This window comes from Bufo bufo, chromosome 1 (genome assembly GCF_905171765.1).
Source record: "Bufo bufo chromosome 1, aBufBuf1.1, whole genome shotgun sequence".
Taxonomy (NCBI): domain Eukaryota; kingdom Metazoa; phylum Chordata; class Amphibia; order Anura; family Bufonidae; genus Bufo; species Bufo bufo.
The window spans coordinates 592,703,041-592,730,442 of NC_053389.1; the positions used below are offsets into that span (position 1 = coordinate 592,703,041).

At 45.8% G+C, this 27,402-nt stretch overlaps 1 protein-coding gene across 1 annotated transcript in view; it reads right to left on the bottom strand.

The window, feature by feature from the left end:
• Window positions 1–27,402, bottom strand: part of TSPAN33 (tetraspanin 33) — an 88,334-nt gene that overhangs the window by 17,061 nt on the left and 43,871 nt on the right. The window contains exons 2-4 of the mRNA XM_040413484.1: window positions 8,610–8,667; window positions 8,010–8,137; window positions 4,024–4,098 (exon numbers count right to left, since the gene is read on the bottom strand). Of these exons, the coding sequence (XP_040269418.1) occupies window positions 4,024–4,098; window positions 8,010–8,137; window positions 8,610–8,667 (261 nt within the window). The remainder of the gene's footprint in view (window positions 1–4,023; window positions 4,099–8,009; window positions 8,138–8,609; window positions 8,668–27,402) is intronic.

Here is a 27,402-nt window from a genome sequence, read left to right on the forward strand (position 1 = left end):
CGCATCTGCGTTTGCGGATCCGCACTTCCGTTCCGCAAAAAAATGTCCTATTCTTGTCCGTAACATTTTCTATAAGAGTGCAGGCGATGTGCGGTCCGCAAAATGCGGAACACACATTGCCGGTGTCCATGTTTTGCGGATCCGCAAAACACATACGGACGTGTGAATGGACCCGCCCCTCTTTCTGTGTAGCATTTCATATAAATGTATTTACAGGAGCTTTATAATTGAGGAAACATATTTTATAGCTAAACATTTTCTACTGTACACAAAGCACACCATTAACCCCTTCAACCCCGGGCTTGTTTTCACCTTCCTGCCCAGGATATTTTTTGCAAATCTGACATGTGTCATTTGGTGTTATGTGGTGATAACTTTAAAATGCTTTTACTTATACAGGCCATTCTGAGATTGTTTTCTCGTCACATATCGTACTTCATGACAGTGGTAAAAATTAGTAAAAGAAAAAATTCCAAATTTCAATTTCTCTACTTTTATAATAGATAGTAATACCTCCAAAAATAGCAATTACTTTACATTCCCCATATGTCTACTTCATGTTTGGATCATTTTGAAAATGCCATTTTATTTTTTGGGTACGTTAGAAGGCTTCGAAGTTTGGAGGCAAATCTAGAAAACTCAAAAAAGTGACCACATTTTGGAAACTACGGGATAAGGTGCCAGTTTTATTGGTACTATTTTGGGGTACATATGATTAATAATTGCTCTATATTATGTTTTTTGTGAGGTACGGTAACCAAAAAAATGGATGTTTTGGCACCGTTTTAATTTTTAATTTTTACAGCGTTTACCTGAGGGATTAGGTCATGTGACTTTTTTATAGAGCAGATCGTTACGCACGTGGCAATACCTAATATGTCTACATTTTCTTATTTATTTAAGTTTTACACAATAATAGCATTTATGAAACCGAAATAATGATATTTTAGTGCCTCCATAGTCTGAGAGCCATAGCTTTTTTATTTTTTGACCAATTCTTTTAGGTAGGGTCTAATTTTTTGCGGGATGAGGTAACGGTCTGATTGGTACTATTTTGGAGGGCATAGGCCTTTTTGATCACTTGCTGTTGCAATTTCTGATGTAATGTGACAAAAATTGTTTTTTTACAGTTTTTATTTTTTTTATTTTTACGGTGTTTACCTGAGGGGTAAGGTCATGTGATATTTTTAAAGAGCTGGTTGTTACGGACGTGGCGATGCCTAATATGTATATATATATTTTTTTATGTATTTCACTTTAGCACAATAATAGCAGTTTTGAAACAAAAAAAAAAAGATGTTTTAGTGTCTCCATGTCCTGAGAGCTATAGTTTTTTTTTATTTTTTGGGCGATTGTCTTAGGGCTCATTTTTTGGCGGGATGAGGTGACTGTTTTATTGATACCATTTTGTGGGACATACGCCTTTTTGATCGCTCAGTGTTGCACTTTTTGTGATGTAAGGTGCCAAAAATAGCTTTTTTTTTTACACCGTTTTTTTTTTATGGTGTTTATCGGACAGGGTGGATCATGTGATATATTTATAGAGCCGGTCATTACGGACGCGGCGATACCTAATATGTGTATTTCTTTGTTTTTTTTTATTATAAAATAAGTGGGAAAGGGGCGTTTTTTTCTTTTTTACTTTATTAATTTTATTCCTTTATTAAAAACACTTTTTTACTTTATTTATGATCACTTTTGGGGGTCTGATCCCCTCTGCAATGCATTACAATACATCTGTATTGTAATGCATTGCCTGTTAGTGTATGACACTGAGTCATACACTAACAGGTTGCCTAGGAGATGCAGCCTGAGGCTGGATCTCCTCGGCACCCATAGAAGGCAGTTCCCGATGCCGTGCAAGGCATTGGGCAGTCTCTGCACGGCATCGGGCTGCCTTGTATCGCATCGGGTCCCCGCCACAGCAGAGCGGGGACTCGATGCAATCACTTACCAGACACAAACCCCTTCTATGTCGCGGTCAGCGCGGACCGTGGCATAGAAGGGGTTAATCCGCCGGCATCGGCTTTTACAGCAGGGGCCCGGATACCACGGACTGCCGGGTCCCTGCAGTGATCGCGCGCGCACCGCTCTGGTGCCCGCACGATCACTATGACGTACTATTACGTCAAATTGCGGCAACGCAGTGGTTCCCATGACGTAGTAGTGCGTCATAGGTCGGGAAGGGGTTAAATGCTGCAGAAGGCATTTTGGATATTGTAAATCTGCTCTTTGAGTGCACAAACTATAGACTCCACAGCTGTGTTTATCCATGATAAACTGCATGCATGAAGAAAGGACAAAAGTTTAAGCAAAATTTCCAGCTTTAGTTTTCACAAAATAGACCAGGTCACGTAGGAGCGCTCGCATATATTTGCGGAACGGTGCTGAATAGCCATTAATATAACTGCCTATTCTTGTCTGCAAAACGGACAAGAATAGGACAGGTTATATTTTTTTTGCGGACCACTGAACGGAGCAACGGATGCAGAAAGCACATGGAGTGCTGTCCGCATCTTTTGTGGCCCCATTGAAGTGAATGGGTCCGCATCCAAGATGCAAATACTGCGGCTCGGATGTGGACCAAAACAACGGTTGTGTGCATGAGGCCTTATTCACACGTCGTGTTTGGTCAGTGATTTTCCTCAGTGATTGTGAGCTAAAACCAGGATTGGAGCCTCCACAGACAAAGTATAAGCGAAAGATCTGCCCCTGTTCTGTGTTTAGAGACGCACCTGGTTATGGCTCACAATAACTGATGGAAATCACTGACCGAACACTGACGTGTGAGTAAGGCATTATTGTGAATGAAGCAAGACAAAGGACAGCAACTATACATGATCATCTATTATAGCTCTACAAAATGAGAGTATAAAAGGCACACATTTTGTTTGCAACAACATGTGACTTTTTAGGCTTTTTCCAGTACTTTTGTCACTTTCCCAAACAGTGAGCTGGGTGTGGGTGGGAGGATGCAGGCTGCAATGGCACCTCCGCCACCCAATTTTAGTTCTGGCACATGGACAGCAGAAGATTAATTTATACCTCTGCTTTTTATGACTTCATTGTTCACAGGTAAGGTCAGTGACCGACACAGAAGAGGTGTTATCAGTGATTGATGACATTCTGTGTGTAAGTGTGTATACAGAGATAGCTGTCAGTCACTGATACCTGTACATGGGGGAGGTGTTATCAGTGATTGATAGCATTCTCTGTATCAGTGTTTATACATAGATAGCTGTCAGTCACTGATAGCTGTACACGGGGGAAGTGTTATCGGTAATTGATAGCATTCTCTGTGTAAGTGTGTATACATAGATACATTATCTATTTCCCCCCTGCTATCAATCACTGACAGCACCTCCCCTGTGTACAGTTATCAGTGACAGTTATCTATGTATACACACTTGCACAGAGAATGCTATCAATGACTAATAACATCTCCCCGTGTATATCTGAAGTCAGAAATAGCTGCTATTTAAATATATAAATTAATGGTTTTGCTGGATATTTTCCCACAACAATTATGAGAAAAAAAGTGTTTTAACATATGCAATTGAGCACCTAGGAGCAACGGGGCCGTTGCCTTTACATCAAGAGTCTCAGCCCTTTCTACAACTGCCATGCCCTCTGCACTTTGATTGACAGGGTCAGCCAGTGAAAATATCACATCGGGCCCTGTGAAAGTACAGAGGGCACGGTAGTTGTAGAGACAACAGAGCCTCTAGGTGTAATGGGAACGCCTCCTTTGCTCCTAGAGGCTCATTTGCATATATGAAGACATTTTTCTCAGCAATGCGGGCACATAACATGGGACCAACATAGATGTCTTCAGCTGCCAAGTGCAGATGCAATAGGTCAGCCAGTGTCATAGCTACAAATCTGCTGACAGATGTCCTTACAGAAGAAGATGGCAATAAATGTGTCCATAGTCTATAAGTACTGTACCAAACAAGAGATTCATTGGCTGCAAGTTAACCAACAAAACTCATGCAATGAAATACATTAGCTATTAAACATCACCTTGTCGGAGAAGACGAAGCCCACAATGCCTGCAGACAGCTGCAGTAGAAACACCAATGTCAGACATATAGAGAACTGCAGAAGGAAGTCAATAAATAAACATTACTTAGAAATTACTATATGGGAAAAATGTGTAAAGTTAAAAGTATACAGTTAGGCTAGGTTCACATCACCATTTAGTTTTCAGTTCTACTGATGCATCAAAAGAACAGAAGATTTAAAAAAATATATATACCGTATATTGAGCTTATTTTGCATCACATTTAGCCATTTCCGTTAGAGAGTTGTTATTTTTTACGGAAATGGAGCCGGGAGCAGTGAAAAGCCTTGCTTCATTAAAGGCAAATGTGTCTTTAGAAAATGAGCTTTTGTTTAAATTATGTTTAACATATTTTTAAAGAATTTTCGGAGATGTTATTTTTAATTTCCATCACTATATTTAAAGAGGACCTTTCACCTATTCTTACTCTATGAACTAAGTATACAGCCATGTGGAGCGGCGCCCGGGGATCTCACTGCACTTACTATTATCCCCAGGCGCCGCTCCGTTCTCCTGCTATGCCCTCCGGTATCTCCGTTCTCTAAGTTATGGTAGGCGGAGTCTGCCCTAGCGCTGGCCAATCGCATTGCAGAGCTCACAGCCTGGGAGAAAATAACCTCACAGGCTGTGAGCTCTGCGCTGCGATTGGCCAGCGCTAGGGCAGACTCCACCTACCATAACTTAGGGACTGGTATCTCCGCCTACTATAACTTAGGGAACGGAGATACCGGAGGGCATAGCGGCAGAACGGAGCGGCGCCTGGGGATAATAGTAAGTGCAGTGAGATCCCCGGGCGCCGCTCCACATGGCTGTATACTTAGTTCATAGGGTAAGAATAGGTGAAAGGTCCTCTTTAAGCAAAAAACACTGTATTAGACCAGCAGATGAGGCTAACTATTGTTGTTCTATCCTGACAATCGCCTGCTCGTCAGTGGAGTTGAACGTTGCTATTGTATGCAGTGATCTCCTCCACAGTATGGAGAGCTGCGATTGCTAATGCCAATGCTCGTCCCCATACAAAATCATTCTTTGCCGGCAGGCGGCAGCAGACCATGATTAGACGGCACTATCAGCCTGCTTAAAAATTGCAATTACCCAATGAACTATCAACGTTTGCTCGTTCAACGGCTAATTGTCGGTACTTTTACACAGGCAGATCATCGCTAACGAACATCGTTCCTATGAATGCTTGTTAACAATGATCTGGCCAACTATCTGCAGGTCTAATACAGCCCTAATAGTAGGCGCCATTTCTTGGTTTGTACAGATCGCTTTACTTCAGATACCTGCTTATCTATACACGGAGGTGTTATCATTACAGACATGATTAGAATGACAGATAAGACAGGATCCACCATTCACAGTAGGTGATTGTCAGATGTTATCTATTCTTTTCTTGTACGATGACCTCTGCACAGGTCACATAGCATGCCTAGAAAACTCTGCCATAGAAGTCGGTGATGTCCCAGACGCCCCTTCAGTCTGTGGGGGTGTCATAAAGCAATTTACTTAATGCTTTAAAGGAAATGTGTCACCAAAAAAACGTTATCTGCCAGTTAAAACCAGATAGTGACATCTCTTTATTTTCTGATTGCAGATTTTTTTTATTTATTTGCTGAACATTATTATGGAGGCGGCCATCTTGCCTTAGCTGTTCTTAACAGCATTTACACAGCAATAAGAAAATTGCTTTATGGCATCCCCATGGGACATAGACACAATGGTCAGGAGGGGACTTCATTGACTTCTGTGGGAGAGTCTTCTAGCCATGCTCTGTGACCTGTGCAGAGGTCATTGTACAAGGAAAGATGAGATAAGCTTTGATCACCTATTGTGAATGGTGGATCCTGTCTTATCTATACACAGAGGTGGTATCATTACAGGCAGTATTAGAATGAGTTAACTGCAGTAAAGTGATCTGTACATAGAATGAGTTAACTGCAGTAAAGTGATCTGTACATAGAATGAGTTAACTGCAGTAAAGTGATCTGTACAAACCAAGAAGAGGCGCTTATTATTATACATAGTGGCCAGTGCAAAAACTGCTGGATTTTTGGTTTTTAGTTTAAATATAAAAAGTGACATAGAAAAATAAAAAAAAATTATTTAAAGATAAGTTAAACATAAAAAATATTTAAACAGCAGGTAATTTTCTGATGTCACATTCCCTTTAAATGCTGTTAAGAAAAGCTCAGGCCCTCATAACCATTTTCAGGAAATAGAATAAAAAAATAAATAAAAATAGGCAATCAGAAAATAAAAAGTGTGCTACAATCTGCTACTAATATGTGCTACAATCTGGTTTTAAAGAGGACCTGTCACCACTGACATTCCTGTTTTAATAGCTCCATGCATTTCCCATGTAATAACAGTTCTGGATCATCTATCCTTCTGTCCGTATGTTGTCCCATTCCTTTATTTCTACTAGAAGTTATGAATGAATTGCTAGCAGTCTGCAGTAAGGGTACAGAGAGGTGGTAACCAGTTGGGGGTGTGCACCTGTACAGTCTGAAAATGGCAGCACTGATTGGATAGAGTGAGACTGTGCAGGTGCACACCCCCAACTGGTTACCTCCCCTCTGTACCCTTACTGCAGACTGCTAGCAATTCATTCATAACTTCTAATAGAAATAATAAAGGAACGGCACAACATACGGACAGAAGGATAGATGTTCCATAATTGGTATTACATGGGGGATGCATGTAGCTATTAAAACAGGCATGTCAGGAGCGGTGACAGGTCCTCTTTAAATGGCAGGAAAAAAATGTGGTGACACATTCCCTTGCATGTCTTCTCAGCTTTGCTGTGCACAGGCTCTGGGTCATCCCTGATATGCAGGGTAGAAGCAATTTCAGCAAACAGAACATCACTAGGCTGATAATATGAATGAGGATCAGGCAGTGGGAGAGTGGTGGATGTACACATTGAAAATGGATCACTCTTCAACTGCTCATTTTAAATGCATGTAAATGACAAATATTGGTGATTTCATGACCTGTACAGTAAATATAATATTTACTGGTGTTAAAATCTCTTTCAGAGGAGCCGCTTATGCAAATCACAAACATCTAGCGTTCCTTTTAAGGAAAAAGGTAAATGACCTGTACCTAGTGTAATGAGAAATACATTTTACTGTATATATTTTTATTTCTTTCATGAACCATAAAAAATCTAGAAAAGGCAGCCATGTTATCTGTACGTCTAGAACTTTTCACTGACAGGAGGCAGACCTTAGAGAGCACCTGTCATTAGGATTAACCCTATTAAACCAGGCATACTGCCTGACACAGCTGAACATGTTGAGTTCAATGTTATCTTCCTGCAATCAATGTTCCATTGATGAGAAATCCTAACATTTATTAATATGCTAATGTGGTGCTTGGTGCACCAAGGGGCAGGCCTAGCCCCATGGAACACCGCCTCACCTTCTCTTCTCCCCTGTTTCTACTCCCGAAGTGATTGACAGGACCAGGAATCCGCACTGCTCCGATGCCTGACCCCGAAATCTCACTCTTGTGCCAGTTGGGGCATGTGCAGTCGATCTTGTTCAGCTGCCTCCACTCCGAGATCTGAACTGCGCATGTGCCAATTGTAATCTTGCTGGCACATGTGCAAAACTTTAGGGCCAGGCACTGGAGCAGGGAGGATGCCTGGCCCTGTGAATCAGTTTGGGAGGGGAAGTAGCAACAGGGGAGAGGAGGAGGTGAAGTTGCGTTCCAAGGGACTAGGCCTGGGGTGGACCAGCCAACTGCAGAAAGGAAGGTGGTGCTGACCTCAGGGTTGATCATGGTGACAGATGCTCTTTTATAACAAAGGTTACAGAAGAATCAGAGACACTGAGATAGAGAAGTATAGAGAAAATATTACAAGTTACACAACAATGTGTGGTGATCATTTTTTTTTTTTTTTTTTATGAATGTAAAACTCCAGGTCAATGTAACCCACCGCTTGCAAAAGGCAGATGTTTTCCCGTAGAGACCCAATGCATCCACAAAATGTAATAAGGAACATTAAAACGCCAGCCGCTATAAGGAGTACTGCAGGGTCCACAGCAAGACATGCCATAGCAGCCTCTGTTGAGGATTTACAATACAGTATTAGCATTGGAGCAGCAAGGCAATCACACCAGCTTCATATTCACTGCAAGCTACTGCTATAACATCAACTACTCGGACACTAAAATGTAAGAAATACATGCATTCTTTAATAATCTTAAAATGGTGGCTTAGTGTGATGCCATATGGGTGCACATGTGAAAATTATTAAGAGACTGAATGAGTTTGATGTATTGTGAATATACTGCATGTCTTTAGTCAGTACAAAGTAGAGGAAGCAGAAAGTTTTTCGGAATGACTGACAGACAGGGTTCCCTTTCCAGGACGAGCTGTTCTACTCTTCCATTTCTCTATATTATTAGTGGTTGTGCTCCAATAGCTAGTCTCACGTATTGTATACTTGATGTCAGTGGAGCTGTAGCTAGTTTTCTATGTACTAGATATGTGCATTCTAGTCCACACATTTAGAATGGAAGCATAGCCCGCTTACCTGCATGTTTCATCAGTCGCGCATAGACTCCAACACCCACCATCACTATGGATATCACCTTGAAATAGTGAGTAATAAAAAATATATCAGTGCAGTCACCTCATGTTACCCCCCCCCCCAAATATATATGCAGAGCAATGCATTTTAAAGAGGTTGTCCACCTTTTACTGAGCAATGGCCTATCCTCAGGATACATCTATCCTTGCTCTACTTTGTATTGGACTGCCGTGCTGCTCCCACTGATGTCAATGGGAGTGACAAGCTCAGTCCACTACGAAGATGACAGAGCGGTCTACTTCCGGCACTGGAGCTACACAGAACAGCTGATTGGTGGGGCTGCAGAGTGTAGTACCTAGTGTTGGGCACTATACACCCAGAACAGCTGATTGGTGGGGCTGCAGAGTGTAGTACCTAGTGTTGGGCACTATACACACAGAACAGCTACTAATTGGTGGGGCTGCAGAGTGTAGTACCTAGTGTTGGGCACTATACACACAGAACAGCTGATTGGTGGGGCTGCAGAGTGTAGTACCTAGTGTTGGGCACTATACACACAACAGCTACTAATTGGTGGGGCTGCAGAGTGTAGTACCTAGTGTTGGGCACTATACACACAGAACAGCTGATTGGTGGGGCTGCAGAGTGTAGTACCTAGTGTTGGGCACTATACACACAGAACAGCTGATTGGTGGGGCTGCAGAGCGTAGTACCTAGTGTTGGGCACTATACACCCAGAACAGCTGATTGGTGGGGCTGCAGAGTGTAGTACCTAGTGTTGGGCACTATACACACAGAACAGCTGATTGGTGGGGCTGCAGAGTATAGTACCTAGTGTTGGGCACTATACACACAGAACAGCTGATTGGTAGGGCTGCAGAGTGTAGTACCTAGCGTTGGGCACTATACACACAGAACAGCTACTAATTGGTGGGGCTGCAGAGTGTAGTACCTAGTGTTGGGCACTATACACCCAGAACAGCTACTAATTGGTGGGGCTGCAGAGTGTAGTACCTAGCGTTGGGCACTATACACACAGAACAGCTACTAATTGGTGGGGCTGCAGAGTGTAGTACCTAGTGTTGGGCACTATACACACAGAACAGATGATTGGTGGGGCTGCAGAGTGTAGTACCTAGTGTTGGGCACTATACACACAGAACAGCTGATTGGTGGGGCTGCAGAGTGTAGTACCTAGTGTTGGGCACTATACACACAACAGCTACTAATTGGTGGGGCTGCAGAGTGTAGTACTATACACACAGAACAGCTGATTGGTGGGGCTGCAGAGTGTAGTACCTAGTGTTGGGCACTATACACACAGAACAGCTGATTGGTGGGGCTGCAGAGCGTAGTACCTAGTGTTGGGCACTATACACACAGAACAGCTGATTTGTGGGGCTTCAGAGTGTAGTACCTAGTGTTGGGCACTATACACACAGAACAGGCGATTGGTGGGGCTGCAGAGTATAGTACCTAGTGTTGGGCACTATACACACAGAACAGCTGATTGGTAGGGCTGCAGAGTGTAGTACCTAGCGTTGGGCACTATACACACAGAACAGCTACTAATTGGTGGGGCTGCAGAGTGTAGTACCTAGTGTTGGGCACTATACACCCAGAACAGCTGATTGGTGGGGCTGCAGAGTGTAGTACCTAGTGTTGGGCACTATACACACAGAACAGCTGATTGGTGGGGCTGCAGAGTGTAGTACCTAGTGTTGGGCACTATACACACAGAACAGCTACTAATTGGTGGGGCTGCAGAGTGTAGTACCTAGTGTTGGGCACTATACACACAGAACAGCTACTAATTGGTGGGGCTGCAGAGTGTAGTACCTAGTGTTGGGCACTATACACACAACAGCTACTAATTGGTGGGGCTGCAGAGTGTAGTACCTAGTGTTGGGCACTATACACACAGAACAGCTGATTGGTGGGGCTGCAGAGTGTAGTACCTAGTGTTGGGCACTATACACACAGAACAGCTGATTGGTGGGGCTGCAGAGCGTAGTACCTAGTGTTGGGCACTATACACACAGAACAGCTGATTGGTGGGGCTGCAGAGTGTAGTACCTAGTGTTGGGCACTATACACACAGAACAGCTGATTGGTGGGGCTGCAGAGTATAGTACCTAGTGTTGGGCACTATACACACAGAACAGCTGATTGGTAGGGCTGCAGAGTGTAGTACCTAGCGTTGGGCACTATACACACAGAACAGCTACTAATTGGTGGGGCTGCAGAGTGTAGTACCTAGTGTTGGGCACTATACACCCAGAACAGCTACTAATTGGTGGGGCTGCAGAGTGTAGTACCTAGTGTTGGGCACTATACACACAGAACAGATGATTGGTGGGGCTGCAGAGTGTAGTACCTAGTGTTGGGCACTATACACACAGAACAGCTGATTGGTGGGGCTGCAGAGTGTAGTACCTAGTGTTGGGCACTATACACACAACAGCTACTAATTGGTGGGGCTGCAGAGTGTAGTACTATACACACAGAACAGCTGATTGGTGGGGCTGCAGAGTGTAGTACCTAGTGTTGGGCACTATACACACAGAACAGCTGATTGGTGGGGCTGCAGAGCGTAGTACCTAGTGTTGGGCACTATACACACAGAACAGCTGATTTGTGGGGCTTCAGAGTGTAGTACCTAGTGTTGGGCACTATACACACAGAACAGGCGATTGGTGGGGCTGCAGAGTATAGTACCTAGTGTTGGGCACTATACACACAGAACAGCTGATTGGTAGGGCTGCAGAGTGTAGTACCTAGCGTTGGGCACTATACACACAGAACAGCTACTAATTGGTGGGGCTGCAGAGTGTAGTACCTAGTGTTGGGCACTATACACCCAGAACAGCTGATTGGTGGGGCTGCAGAGTGTAGTACCTAGTGTTGGGCACTATACACACAAAACAGCTGATTGGTGGGGCTGCAGAGTGTAGTACCTAGTGTTGGGCACTATACACACAGAACAGCTACTAATTGGTGGGGCTGCAGAGTGTAGTACCTAGTGTTGGGCACTATACACACAGAACAGCTACTAATTGGTGGGGCTGCAGAGTGTAGTACCTAGTGTTGGGCACTATACACACAACAGCTACTAATTGGTGGGGCTGCAGAGTGTAGTACCTAGTGTTGGGCACTATACACACAGAACAGCTGATTGGTGGGGCTGCAGAGTGTAGTACCTAGTGTTGGGCACTATACACACAGAACAGCTGATTGGTGGGGCTGCAGAGCGTAGTACCTAGTGTTGGGCACTATACACACAGAACAGCTGATTGGTGGGGCTGCAGAGTGTAGTACCTAGTGTTGGGCACTATACACACAGAACAGCTGATTGGTAGGGCTGCAGAGTGTAGTACCTAGCGTTGGGCAGTATACACACAGAACAGCTACTAATTGGTGGGGCTGCAGAATGTAGTACCTAGTGTTGGGCACTATACACACAGAACAGCTACTAATTGGTGGGGCTGCAGAGTGTAGTACCTAGTGTTGGGCACTATACACACAGAACAGCTGATTGGTGGGGCTGCAGAGCGTAGTACCTAGTGTTGGGCACTATACACACAGAACAGCTGATTGGTGGGGCTGCAGAGCGTAGTACCTAGTGTTGGGCACTATACACACAGAACAGCTGATTGGTAGGGCTGCAGAGTGTAGTACCTAGCGTTGGGCAGTATACACACAGAACAGCTACTAATTGGTGGGGCTGCAGAATGTAGTACCTAGTGTTGGGCACTATACACACAGAACAGCTACTAATTGGTGGGGCTGCAGAGTGTAGTACCTAGTGTTGGGCACTATACACACAGAACAGCTGATTGGTGGGGCTGCAGAGCGTAGTACCTAGTGTTGGGCACTATACACACAGAACAGCTGATTGGTGGGGCTGCAGAGCGTAGTACCTAGTGTTGGGCACTATACACACAGAACAGCTGATTGGTGGGGCTGCAGAGTGTAGTACCTAGTGTTGGGCACTATACACCCAGAACAGCTGATTGGTGGGGCTGCAGAGTGTAGTACCTAGTGTTGGGCACTATACACACAGAACAGCTGATTGGTGGGGCTGCAGAGCGTAGTACCTAGTGTTGGGCACTATACACACAGGGCAGCTACTAATTGGTGGGGCTGCAGAGTGTAGTACCTAGTGTTGGGCACTATACACACAGAACAGCTGATTGGTGGGGCTGCAGAGTGTAGTACCTAGTGTTGGGCACTATACACACAGAACAGCTGATTGGTGGGGCTGCAGAGTGTAGTACCTAGTGTTGGGCACTATACACCCAGAACAGCTGATTGGTGGGGCTGCAGAGTGTAGTACCTAGTGTTGGGCACTATACACCCAGAACAGCTGATTGGTGGGGCTGCAGAGTGTAGTACCTAGTGTTGGGCAATTTACACCCAGAACAGCTGATTGGTGGGGCTGCAGAGTATAGTACCTAGTGTTGGGCACTATACACACAGAACAGCTACTAATTGGTGGGGCTGCAGAGTGTAGTACCTAGTGTTGGGCACTATACACACAGAACAGCTGATTGGTGGGGCTGCAGAGTATAGTACCTAGTGTTGGGCACTATACACACAGAACAGCTGATTGGTAGGGCTGCAGAGTGTAGTACCTAGCGTTGGGCACTATACACACAGAACAGCTACTAATTGGTGGGGCTGCAGAGTGTAGTACCTAGTGTTGGGCACTATACACACAGAACAGCTGATTGGTGGGGCTGCAGAGTGTAGTACCTAGTGTTGGGCACTATACACACAGAACAGCTACTAATTGGTGGGGCTGCAGAGTGTAGTACCTAGTGTTGGGCAATTTACACCCAGAACAGCTGATTGGTGGGGCTGCAGAGTGTAGTACCTAGTGTTGGGCACTATACACACAGAACAGCTGATTGGTGGGGCTGCAGAGCGTAGTACCTAGTGTTGGGCACTATACACACAGAACAGCTGATTGGTGGGGCTGCAGAGCGTAGTACCTAGTGTTGGGCACTATACACACAGAACAGCTGATTGGTGGGGCTGCAGAGCGTAGTACCTAGTGTTGGGCACTATACACACAGAACAGCTGATTGGTGGGGCTGCAGAGTGTAGTACCTAGTGTTGGGCACTATACACACAGAACAGCTGATTGGTGGGGCTGCAGAGCGTAGTACCTAGTGTTGGGCACTATACACACAGAACAGCTGATTGGTGGGGCTGCAGAGCGTAGTACCTAGTGTTGGGCACTATACACACAGAACAGCTGATTGGTGGGGCTGCAGAGTGTAGTACCTAGTGTTGGGCACTATACACACAGAACAGCTGATTGGTGGGGCTGCAGAGTGTAGTACCTAGTGTTGGGCACTATACACACAGAACAGCTGATTGGTGGGGCTGCAGAGCGTAGTACCTAGTGTTGGGCACTATACACACAGGGCAGCTACTAATTGGTGGGGCTGCAGAGTGTAGTACCTAGTGTTGGGCACTATACACACAGAACAGCTGATTGGTGGGGCTGCAGAGTGTAGTACCTAGTGTTGGGCACTATACACACAGAACAGCTGATTGGTGGGGCTGCAGAGTGTAGTACCTAGTGTTGGGCACTATACACCCAGAACAGCTGATTGGTGGGGCTGCAGAGTGTAGTACCTAGTGTTGGGCACTATACACCCAGAACAGCTGATTGGTGGGGCTGCAGAGTGTAGTACCTAGTGTTGGGCAATTTACACCCAGAACAGCTGATTGGTGGGGCTGCAGAGTATAGTACCTAGTGTTGGGCACTATACACACAGAACAGCTACTAATTGGTGGGGCTGCAGAGTGTAGTACCTAGTGTTGGGCACTATACACACAGAACAGCTGATTGGTGGGGCTGCAGAGTATAGTACCTAGTGTTGGGCACTATACACACAGAACAGCTGATTGGTAGGGCTGCAGAGTGTAGTACCTAGCGTTGGGCACTATACACACAGAACAGCTACTAATTGGTGGGGCTGCAGAGTGTAGTACCTAGTGTTGGGCACTATACACACAGAACAGCTGATTGGTGGGGCTGCAGAGTGTAGTACCTAGTGTTGGGCACTATACACACAGAACAGCTACTAATTGGTGGGGCTGCAGAGTGTAGTACCTAGTGTTGGGCAATTTACACCCAGAACAGCTGATTGGTGGGGCTGCAGAGTATAGTACCTAGTATTGGGCACTATACACACAGAACAGCTGATTGGTGGGGCTGCAGAGTGTAGTACCTAGTGTTGGGCAATATACACACAGAACAGCTGATTGGTGGGGCTGCAGAGTGTAGTACCTAGTGTTGGGCACTATACACACAGAACAGCTGATTGGTAGGGCTGCAGAGTGTAGTACCTAGCGTTGGGCAGTATACACACAGAACAGCTACTAATTGGTGGGGCTGCAGAATGTAGTACCTAGTGTTGGGCACTATACACACAGAACAGCTACTAATTGATGGGGCTGCAGAGTGTAGTACCTAGTGTTGGGCACTATACACACAGAACAGCTGATTGGTGGGGCTGCAGAGCGTAGTACCTAGTGTTGGGCACTATACACACAGAACAGCTGATTGGTGGGGCTGCAGAGTGTAGTACCTAGTGTTGGGCACTATACACCCAGAACAGCTGATTGGTGGGGCTGCAGAGTGTAGTACCTAGTGTTGGGCACTATACACCCAGAACAGCTGATTGGTGGGGCTGCAGAGTGTAGTACCTAGTGTTGGGCACTATACACCCAGAACAGCTGATTGGTGGGGCTGCAGAGTATAGTACCTAGTGTTGGGCACTATACACACAGAACAGCTACTAATTGGTGGGGCTGCAGAGTGTAGTACCTAGTGTTGGCACTATACACACAGAACAGCTGATTGGTAGGGCTGCAGAGTGTAGTACCTAGCGTTGGGCACTATACACACAGAACAGCTACTAATTGGTGGGGCTGCAGAGTGTAGTACCTAGTGTTGGGCACTATACACACAGAACAGCTGATTGGTGGGGCTGCAGAGTGTAGTACCTAGTGTTGGGCACTATACACACAGAACAGCTACTAATTGGTGGGGCTGCAGAGTGTAGTACCTAGTGTTGGGCAATTTACACCCAGAACAGCTGATTGGTGGGGCTGCAGAGTATAGTACCTAGTATTGGGCACTATACACACAGAACAGCTGATTGGTGGGGCTGCAGAGTGTAGTACCTAGTGTTGGGCAATATACACACAGAACAGCTGATTGGTGGGGCTGCAGAGTGTAGTACCTAGTGTTGGGCAATTTACACCCAGAACAGCTGATTGGTGGGGCTGCAGAGTATAGTACCTAGTGTTGTGCACTATACACACAGAACAGCTGATTGGTGGGGCTGCAGAGTGTAGTACCTAGTGTTGGGCAATATACACACAGAACAGCTGATTGGTGGGGCTGCAAAGTGTAGTACCTAGTGTTGGGCACTATACACACAGAACAGCTGATTGGTGGGGCTGCAGAGTGTAGTACCTAGTTGTGGCGAAACCAACCTCGCCACTGGGTTTTGGAGGGGCCTGGCTACTAGCCTCTTGCCCCAGGATTTTGGGCCCTCTCATCAGCCAGGCCTCATTTGTTCACAAAGGACTTAGACTAACTTGAACTCTCACCCCCACGAATTACACCAGGGTTCAAGTTAGTCCATTACGTTTGGCAATTGTATTTTGTGGATTGCGTCTCAGACAATGCTCATTGTATTTTGTTTATTGCGTTACAGACAGAGGGAAGGGGATTTTGTGTACAATTGCTGGGGAGGTTTGAATACTGTAAATGCATGTGATTGGCTGTTTTTACAAAACCCTGTGGGTGGTGGCCTTGTTGGAAGATGTGTATAAAATGCTTGTGTGTTAGAATAAAGTGGTTGCTTTTATACCTTCATGAAGTTTTGGCTCATGTTTGGGGAATGCGATAACTACACTCTTGGGGATTGCTATATCACAATACTCCCCTGAGTATAAGCTCTTGTAAGAGCTTGTTCATGGTTCCTGCTCTCTGGATGTAGGAGAGGTTCACCCACTGGAAGCTGAAGCCCAGTCTTGGGTCCAGCGTGGGTGGAGGACGGTGAGACCCCAACCAAGCTGCGGCGGTTCGTGTGGTCTGCAGTGCGTACAGTGTCAAGTGGAGTGCTTGGAGTCCTCTGGAAGCACTAGGAGCATATATCGACGGAGGTACCCGGTCGGGGTGCTAGGCGTTCCGTAACACTAGTGTTGGGCAATATACACACAGAACAGTTGATTGGTGGGGCTGCAGAGCGTAGTACCTAGTGTTGGGCAATATACACACAGAACAGCTGATTGGTGGGGTTGCAGAGTGTAGTACCTAGTGTTGGGCACTATACACCCAGAACAGCTGATTGGTGGGGCTGCAGAGTGTAGTACCTAGTGTTGGGCAATATACACCCAAAACAGCTGATTGGTGGGGCTGCAGAGTGTAGTAACTAGTGTTGGGCAATATACTGGTATATGTGATATACCGCAGTATTAATTTTTTTTATTTAAAGAAGGTGGGGGTGCGGAGTGTCGGACCTAGTGTTGGGCAATATACCGGTATATGTGATATACCGTGACATTAATTTTTTTATTTAAAGGGGTTGTCTCACTTTAGCACGTGCCGTTTCTCATGTAGAGAAAGGTAATACAAGGCACTTACTAATATATTGTGATTGTCCATATTGCCTCCTTTGCTGGCTGGATTCATTCTTCCATCACATTATACACTGTTCGTTTCTATGATTACAACCACCCTGCAAACCATAAGTGGCGGTCGTGTTTGCACACTATAGGAAAAGGCATCAGCCTCTCTGGTGGCCGGGACTGTGGGAGCGCACATAGGCTAGTGCCTACCACCGCTAAGCACGACCATAACTTATGGATTGCAGGGTATAAGCGTGGTATAAGTTTTGGTTACTATAATGTAACACCAGGTAAACAGTTGTGTGTGGTGTAGTAACCAGTTTTTCAACTGTTGCACACTTTTTACTAGAGTACATTTACAAATAGATTTACACACTGGTAACACAATTGTCCTTCACTGACTTCTATAGGCATGTATATCAGCTTGTTGGCAGATTACAGCAGCTCGGTGTGGCATCTACTGCCCCAAATCATTAATCAGGCAGTAAAAACTCTGCGCTGGTCGCTGGCATACTGTACCTTTAGCATGTCCTAGAATTAAACCTCTATAACCACCAAGGTTAATTAGAACTCAGCCCATGGGCACAGATGTCTCTGGGGATAATGTGTTGTTGTACGTTACAGTCTAGAGAACAGCATTCCTCATTCTATATGAAAGGTAAGTCCAGTGTATTAACCTGTGAGCAAGGTCATAACCATTTCTAATATTTATATAAGACATTTTTATGAAGCATTGTCACTCCTAGAAGCCAATGTCCTGCAGGGACCACAGCAAGTACAAGTCTCCTAAACATCTATGTCCATGAGTGTTATTAGGTAGTGCATGGTTTTTTTGACTCCTAGTCATTAAAGTGTTTCTACCACCAGATTTTGACCTATTTAGCTGTCTGACACTAGCGATGTGCTAGTGTCTGCTGTACCTAACCGTGTTCTTGTATTACCTTTGTCTGCTGCGGTTAAACTTAAAAACGTACTTTTATTGATATGCAAATGAGCCTCTAGGTGCTATGTTGGCCTGCATCTTCAGCGCAGGGAGAGGTCCGACAGTCACTGCGCCGAATACAGAAGCGCACGGCGCAGGCGCGAGAATTCGGCCGAGATGGAGCGAAGTAGGCTGCCAATCTAGACGAGAGGGGCGAGCTGGAGGGACGAGATGGGCAGCAGACATGTTGAGTAGACGGAGCCTCTAGGTGCTGAAAAGACGCCCGCCGATCAGATGCTGATGATCTATCCAGAGGATAGATCATCAGTTTAAACAAACTGCAGAACCGCTTTAAAGGGTTTCTGTCACCCCGCAAAACTCATTATTTTTTTTTTGGATAGTTAGATTCCTCATAGTGCGATATAGGAGAATATAATGCTCTTACTTACTTTCATGCGGCCGATTCTTTATAAAACGAACTTTTATAATATGTAAATGAGGGCTCTACCAGCAAGTAGGGCGTCTACTTGCTGGTAGCTGCTGCAGAAATCCGCCCCCTCGCCGTGTTGATTGACAGGGCCAGCCGTGATCTCCTCCTCCGGCCGGCCCTGTCAGTAATTCAAAAATCGCGCGCCTCGCGTCATTCGGCGCAGGCGCTCTGAGATGAGGAGGCTCGTATCCTCAGCACGTCCTCAGTGCGCCTGCGCCGATGACGTCTTCTCTTTCGGTGATGTCATAGGCGCATTCGCACTGAGGGAGTGCTGAGGATACGAGCCTCCTCATCTCAGAGCGCCTGCGCCGAATGACGCGAGGCGCGCGATTTTTGAATTACTGACAGGGCCGACCGGAGGAGGAGATCACGGCTGGCCCTGTCAATCAACACGGCGAGGGGGCGGATTTCTGCAGCAGCTACCAGCAAGTAGACGCCCTACTTGCTGGTAGAGCCCTCATTTACATATTATAAAAGTTCGTTTTATAAAGAATCAGCCGCATGAAAGTAAGTAAGAGCATTATATTCTGCTATATCGCACTATGAGGAATCTAACTATCCAAAAAAAAAAAAAAAGAGTTTTGCGGAGTGACAGAAACCCTTTAAGCTGAGAGCTCAAGTGGAGTGAGTGTCTTTTCTGCTGCAGCTAAGGGGGCGTGTCTATGCTCTCCCTATCACGGCTAAGGGGGTGTGTCTCAGCTCTTCCTATCACAGCTCAGGAGGCAGGTGAAGGATGAAACTGAGCATATGCGGCCATATCAGTGAGCAGGACAAAGAAATAAGACAAAGAACAAACAGCAAGTGTCGCTATACAGAAACATTGTATTGAATAGTTCACTGGCTATACAACATTTTGAATTACATACAATTACAAAGTGTTCAGATACTGCTTTGAAAACTGAAGAATACTTTTCTTGGGACAACCCCTTTAATGACCAAGAAACCTCTCATATTTTACACTGTTTAATTCCAACAGCCATAACTTTTTTTTCATATTCCTGGTTAGGGAGCTGTATGATGGCTTGTTTTTTTCCTGGATAAGTATTTTTAATGCCACTGTTTCTGGGAAGGAATAGAAAAAAAATAAAAAATAAAATAAAAAATGAAATTCTGCAATTGATTTTCGCCTTTTAAATTTTGCACTATTAGAGTACTTTCACACTGGCGTTTAAGTTTTCCGGTATTGATTTCCATCCTAGGGGCTCAATACCAGAAGAAAATGCTTGTTTTGTCCCCATTCATTGTCAATGGGGACAAAACTGAACTGAACAGAACCGAATGCTCCAAAATGCATTCCATTCCGTTTAGTTGCATTCCCAGACCAGAGAGAAAACTGCAACATGTAGTATTTTGCTTTCCGTCCTGGGAAACTGATCAAGACGGATCATGACCCCCACAATCTGGGACAATAGAAAACGGATCCGTCCTCCATTGACTTTCAATGGAGTTCAGGACGGATCCGTCTTGGCAATATTAAGATAATACAACCGGATCCGTTCATAATGGATTCAGATGGTTGTATTATCAGTAACGGAAGTGTTTTTGCTGAGCCCTGCCGGATCCAGCAAAAACGCAAGTGTGAAAGTAGCCTTAACCATATGTCATAAATAATGTGAACTTTTTTCTGCGGGTCACTACGATTACAGTGGGACATAGAGGTTGCACTACATGTCCTCCGGAAGAGTGTTTTTAGCTAAGGAGTACAAAAGCAGCAATTCAAATAAATAACATGCACATAATGCTAAGTTACCTATTTATGCAGGGAAACCATTACTAGTCCATTACAGTCCCATTTAAATATCTCTCCCCTACCTTCAACCCCCTCCAACATACAGCCCCATACAGATGTATAGGTGTATGTGCACTAACTATTATGGATGTATATGGCTGGCAGGCACACACTACTATAGATGTATATGTGACAGGCACACACTACTATAGATGTATATGTGACAGGCACACACTACTATAGATGTATATGTGACAGGCACACACTACTATGGATGTATATGTGAGAGGCACACACTACTATAGATGTATATGTGACAGGTACACACTACTATAGATAGTACAGTGCCTTGTAAAAGTATTCACCCCCTTGACTTTTTTCGTTCAATGTTTTTTTAATCATAATTTTTTTATGTGATGGATCAGAACACAATTGTCTAAGTTGGTTAAGAAAAATATATAAATAAAACTATTGTTTTGAAATAGAAAACAGAAAATTGGTATGTGCATATGTATTCACCCCCTTTGTTAGGAACACCATAAAAAGCTCTGGTGCAACCAATTACCTTCAGAAGTCACATAATTAGTGAAATGATGTCCACCTATGTGAAATCCAAATGTCACATGATCCATCATTACATATACACACCTTTTTTGAAAGGCCCCAGAGGCTGCAACACCTAAACAAGAGGCATCACTAACCAAACACTGCCATGAAGACCTAGGAACTCTCCAAACAAGTAAGGCTACTTTCACACTTCCATCGTCGGAACTGCCCGCCGGATCCGCCGCTGACTGAAAGCATTTGTGAGACGGATCCGGATGCGGATCCGTCTCACAAATGCATTGCAAGGACGGATCCGTCTCTCCGCTTGTCATGCAGACAGACGGATCCATCTTGTATCTTTTTTCACATTTTTACCGTTCTGCGCAGGCCGGAAGGACGGATCCGGTATTTTGAATGCCAGATCCGGCACTAATACATTCCTATGGGAAAAAATGACGGATCCGGCATTCAGGCAAGTCTTCAGTTTTTTTGGCCTGAGATAAAACTGTAGCATGCTGCGGTTTTATCTTTTGCCCGATCAGTCAAAACGACTGAACTGAAGACATCCTGAACGGATTACTCTCCATTCAGAATGCATGGGGATATACCTGCTCAGTTCTTTTCCGCTATAGAGCCCCTGTGACGGAACTCTATGCCGGAAAAGAAAAACGCAAGTGTGAAAGTACCCTAAGGGACAATGCTGTTGAGAAGTTATAAGTCAGGGTTGGGTTATAAAAAAAAAATCTTTGATATCCCCAGGAGCACCAAATCTTTGATGCCCAGGAGCACCATCAAATCTATCATAACCAAATGGAAAGAACATGGCACAACAGCAAACCTGCCAAGAGACGGCCGCCCACCAAAACTCATGGACCAGGCAAGAAGGGCATTAATCAGAGAGGCAGCACAAAAGACCTAAGGTAACCCTGGAGGAGCTGCAGAGTTCCACAGCAGAAACTGGAGTATCTGTACATAGGACGACAATAAGCCGTACGCTCCATAGAGTTGGGCTTAAAGGGTTTCTGCACTTTCATTTAACTGATGATCTATCCTCTGATCGGCGGGGGTCCGACACCCGGGACCCCCGCCGATCAGCTGTTTGAGAAGGCAGCGGCGCTCCAGCAGCGCCGCGGCCTTCTCACTGTTTACCGCCGGCCCACTGACGTCACGACTAGTATCAACTAGCGTGGGCGGGGCTAAGCTCTGTTTACTTGAATGGAGCTTAGCCCCGCCCACGCTAGTTGATACTAGTAGTGACGTCAGTGGGCCGGCGGTAAACCGTGAGAAGGCCGCGGCGCTGCTGGAGCGCCGCTGCCTTCTCAAACAGCTGATCGGCGGGGGTCCCGGGTGTCGGACCCCCGCCGATCAGAAGCTGATGATCTATCCAGAGGATAGATCATCAGTTAAATGAAAGTGCAGAACCCCTTTAATGGCAGAGTGGCCAGAAGAAAGCCATTACTTTCAGCTAAAAACAAAAAGGCACGTTGTGAGTTTGCGAAAAGGCATGTGGGAGACTCCCAAAATGTATGGAGGAAGGCGCTCTGGTCTGATGAGACTATAATTGAACTTTGCAGCCACAGAAAACGCTGTCTGGAGCAAACCCAACACATCACATCACCCAAAGAACACCATCCCCACAGTGAAACTGGTCAGAGTTGAGGGAAAGATGGATGGTGCTAAGTACAGGCATATTCTTCAGCAAAACCTGTGCGTGATTTGAGGCTAGGATGGAGGTTCACCTTCCAGCAGGAAAATGACCCCAACCACACTGCTAAAGCAACACTTTAGTGGTTTAAGGCCTCTTTCACACTTGCGTTGTTGGGATCCGGCATGCACTTCCGTTGCCGGAGGTGCCTGCCGGATCCGTAACAACGCAAGTGTACTGAAAGCATTTGAAGACGGAACCGTCTTCCAAATGCGTTCAGTGTTACTATGGCACCCAGGACGCTATTAAAGTCCTGGTTGCCATAGTAGGAGCGGGGAGCGGGGGAGCGGTATACTTACCGTCCGTGCGGCTCCCGGGGCGCTCCAGAGTGACGTCAGAGCGCCCCATGCGCATGGATGACGTGATCCATGTGATCACGTGATCCATGCGCTTGGGGCGCCCTGACGTCACTCTGGAGCGCCCGGGGAGCCGCACGGACGGTAAGTATACTGCTCCCCTGCTCCCCGCTACACTTACCATGGCTGTCAGGACTTTAGCGTCCCGGCAGCCATGGTAACCACTCTGAAAAAGCTAAATGTCGGCTCCGGCAATGCGCCGAAACGACGTTTAGCTTAAAGCCGGATCCGGATCAATGCCTTTCAATGGGCATTGATCCCGGATCCGGCCTTGCGGCAAGTCTTCAGGATTTTTGGCCGGAGCAAAAAGCGCAGCATGCTGCGGTATTTTCTCCGGCCAAAAAACGTTCCGTACCGGAACTGAAGACATCCTGATGCATCCTGAACGGATTTCACTCCATTCAGAATGCATTAGGATAATCCTGATCAGTATTCTTCCGGCATAGAGTCCCGACGACAGAACTCTATGCCGGAAGACAATAACGCAGGTGTGAAAGAGCCCTAAGGCTACTTTCACACTAGTGTTTTTCTTTTCCGGCACTGAGTTTTGTCAAAAGGGCTCAATGCCGGAAAAGAACTGATCAGTTTTATCCCCATGCATTCTGAATAGAGAGCAATCCGTTCAGGATGCATCAGGATGTCTTCAGTTCAGTCATTTTGACTGATCAGGCAAAAGATAAAACCGCAGCATGCTATAGTTTTAAGGCCTCTTTCACACTTGCGTTGTTGGGATCCGGCATGCACTTCCGTTGCCGGAGGTGCCTGCCGGATCCGGAAAAACGCAAGTGTACTGAAAGCATTTGAAGACGGAACCGTCTTCCAAATGCTTTCAGTGTTACTATGGCACCCAGGACGCTATTAAAGTCCTGGTTGCCATAGTAGGAGCGGGGAGCGGGGGAGAGGTATACTTACAGTCCGTGCGGCTCCCGGGGCGCTACAGAATGACGTCAGAGCGCCCCATGCGCATGGATGACGTGATCCATGTGATCACGTGATCCATGCGCTTGGGGCGCCCTGACGTCACTCTGGAGCGCTCGGGGAGCCGCACGGACGGTAAGTACACCGCTCCCCCGCTCCCCACTACACTTACCATGGCTGTCAGGACTTTAGCGTCCCGGCAGCCATGGTAACCACTCTGAAAAAGCTAAATGTCGGCTCCGGCAATGCGCCGAAACGACGTTTAGCTTAAGGCCGGATCCAGATCAATGCCTTCCAATGGGCATTAATTCCGGATCCGGCCTTGCGGCAAGTGTTCCGGATTTTTGGCCGGAGCAAAAAGCGCAGCATGCTGCGGTATTTTCTCCGGCCAACAAACGTTCCGTACCGGAACTGAAGACATCCTGATGCATCCTGAACGGATTACTCTCCATTCAGAATGCATTAGGATAATCCTGATCAGGATTCTTCCGGCATAGAGCCCCGACGACGGAACTCTATGCCGGAAGACAATAACGCAGGTGTGAAAGAGCCCTAACTCAGGCCAAAAAAACTGAAGACTTGCCTGAATGCCGGATCCGGTATTTTGTTTTCCATAGCAATGTTATAGTGCCTGATCCAGCATTCGAAAAAAAAGTGAAATAAATACCGGATCCGTTTTGCCGGATGACACCGGAAAGACGGATCCGGCATTTAAATGCATTTTTCTGACTGATCAGGCATTTTTAAGACTGATCAGGATCCTGATCAGTCTTACAAATGCCATCAGTTGGCATACGTTTTGCCGGATCAGGCAGGCAGTTCCGGCAACGAAACTGCCTGCCGGATCACTTTGCCGCGAGTGTGAAAGTAGCCCAAGGCCCCTTTCACACGAGCGAGTTTTCCGCGCGGATGCGTTGCGGGAGGTGAACGCACAGCATCCGCACGGAATCCTGACCCATTCATTTCTATGGGGCTGTTCACATGAGCGGTGATTTTCACGCATCACTTGTGCGTTGCGTGAAAATCGCAGCATGCTCCTCTTTGTGCGTTTTTCACGTAACGCAGGCCCCATAGAAATGAATGGGGTTGCGTGAAAATCGCAAGCATCCGCAAGCAAGTGCGGATGCGGTGCGATTTTCACGCATGGTTGTTAGGAGACGATCGGGATGGAGACCCGATCATTATTATTTTCCCTTATAACATGGTTATAAGGGAAAATAATAGCATTCTGAATACAGAATGCATAGTAAAATAGCGCTGGAGGGGTTAAAAAAATAAAAATAAATAATTTAACTCACCTTAATCCACTTGTTCACGATGCCGGCATCTCCTTCTGTCCCCTTTACTGAATAGGACCTGTGGTGAGCATTAATTATAGGTCAAGGACCTTTGATGACGTCACTCCGGTCATCACATGGTACGTCACATGATCTTTTACCATGGTGAATCACCATGGTAAAAGATCATGTGACGTACCATGTGATGACCGGAATGACGTCACCACAGGTCTTGTTGCTGCACAGAGATCAGATGAAGCCAGAAGGAGATGCCGGGCCGTGAACAAGTGGACTAAGGCGAGTTAAAAAATATATATATTTTTTTAACCCCTACAGCAATGTTTTACTATGCATTCTGTACTCAGAAAGTATTATTTTCCCTTATAACATGGTTATAAGGGAAAATAATAGCAATCTACAGAACACCTATCCCAAGCCCGAACTTCTGTGAAGAAGTTTGGGTTCCAAACATGCGCGATTTTTCTCACGCGAGTGCAAAACGCATTACAATGTTTTGCACTCGCGCGGAAAAATCGCGGGTGTTCCCGCAACGCACCCGCACATTTTCCCACAACGCCCGTGTGAAAGAGGCCTAAGGGGAAACATGTAAATGTGTTGAGAAGCCCTAGTCAAAGCCCAGATCTCAATCCAATAGAAAATCTGTGGTCAGACTTAAAGATTGCTGTTCACAAGCTCAAACCATCCAACTTGAAGTAGCTGGAGCAGTTTTGCAAGGAGGAATGGGCAAAAATCGCAGTGGTAAGATGTGGCAAGCTCATAGAGAGGTGAATAGTTATGCACATTGACCTTTTCTGTTATTTTGTCCTATTTGTTGTTTGCTTCACAATAAAAAAAAAAACATCTTTTAAGTTGTGGGCATATTCTGTAAATTAAATGATGCAAATCCTCAAACAATCCATGTTAGGGCGAATGCACACGGCCGTGAGCGGTCCGTGGTATGCCGGCCTGGATTCCTGCTGACAGCAGGAGCACATAGCGTCATTGGTTGCTATGACGCCGTGCGCTTCATGCGCCGCTGCACTACAGTAATACACTCGTATAGATCATACGAGTGTATTACTGTAGTGCAGCGGCGGCATGAAGCGCACGGCGTCATAGCAACCAATGACGCCGTGCGCTCCTGCTGTCAGCAGGAATCCAGGCCGGCATACCACGGACCGCTCACGGCCGTGGAACACGGCCGTGTGCATTCGGCCTTAATTACAGGTTGTGAGGCACCAAAATACGAAAAAAGTCAAGGGGGGGTGACTACTTTTGCAAGGAACTGTATATGTGGCAGGCACACACTACTATAGATGTATATGTGGCAGGCACACACTACTATGGATGTACAGTGGGGAAAAAAAGTATTTATTCAGCCACCAATTGTGCAAGTTCTCCCACTTAAAAAGGCCTGTAATTTTCATCATAGGTACACTTCAACTATCACAGGAAATCATGTTGTAGGATTTCTAATGAATTAATTGGTAAATTCCTCGGTAAAATAAGAACCGTATTTGGTCACCTACAAACAAGCAAGATTTCATGCTCTCACAGACCTGTAACTTCTTCTTTAAGAGGCTCCTCTGTCCTCCACTCGTTACCTGTATTAATGGCACCCGTTTGAACTTATCAGTATAAAAGATACCTGTCCACAGCCTCAAACTCCACTATGGCCAAGACCAAAGACCTGTCGAAGGACACCAGAAACAAAATTGTAGACCTGCACCAGTCTGGGAAGACTGAATCTGCAATAGGCAAGCAGCTTGGTGTGAAGAAATCAACTGTGGGAGCAATTATTAGAAAATGGAAGACATACAAGACCACTGATAGTCTACCTCAATCTGGGGCTCCACGCAAGATCTCACCCCGTGTGGTCAAAATGATCACAAGAACGGTGAGCAAAAATCCCAGAACCACACGGGGGGGCCTAGTGAATGACCTTCAGAGAGTTGGGACCAAAGTAACAAAGACTACCATCAGTAACACACTACGTCGCCAGGGACTCAAATCCTGCAGTGCCAGACATGTCCCCTGCTTAAGCCAGTACATGTCCGGACCCGTATGAAGTTTGCTAGAGAGCATTTGGATGATCCAGAAGAGGATTGGGAGAATGTCATATGGTCAGAGGAAACCAAAGTAGAACTTTTTGGTAATAACTCAACTCGTCGTGTTTGGAGGAGAAAGGATTTTGA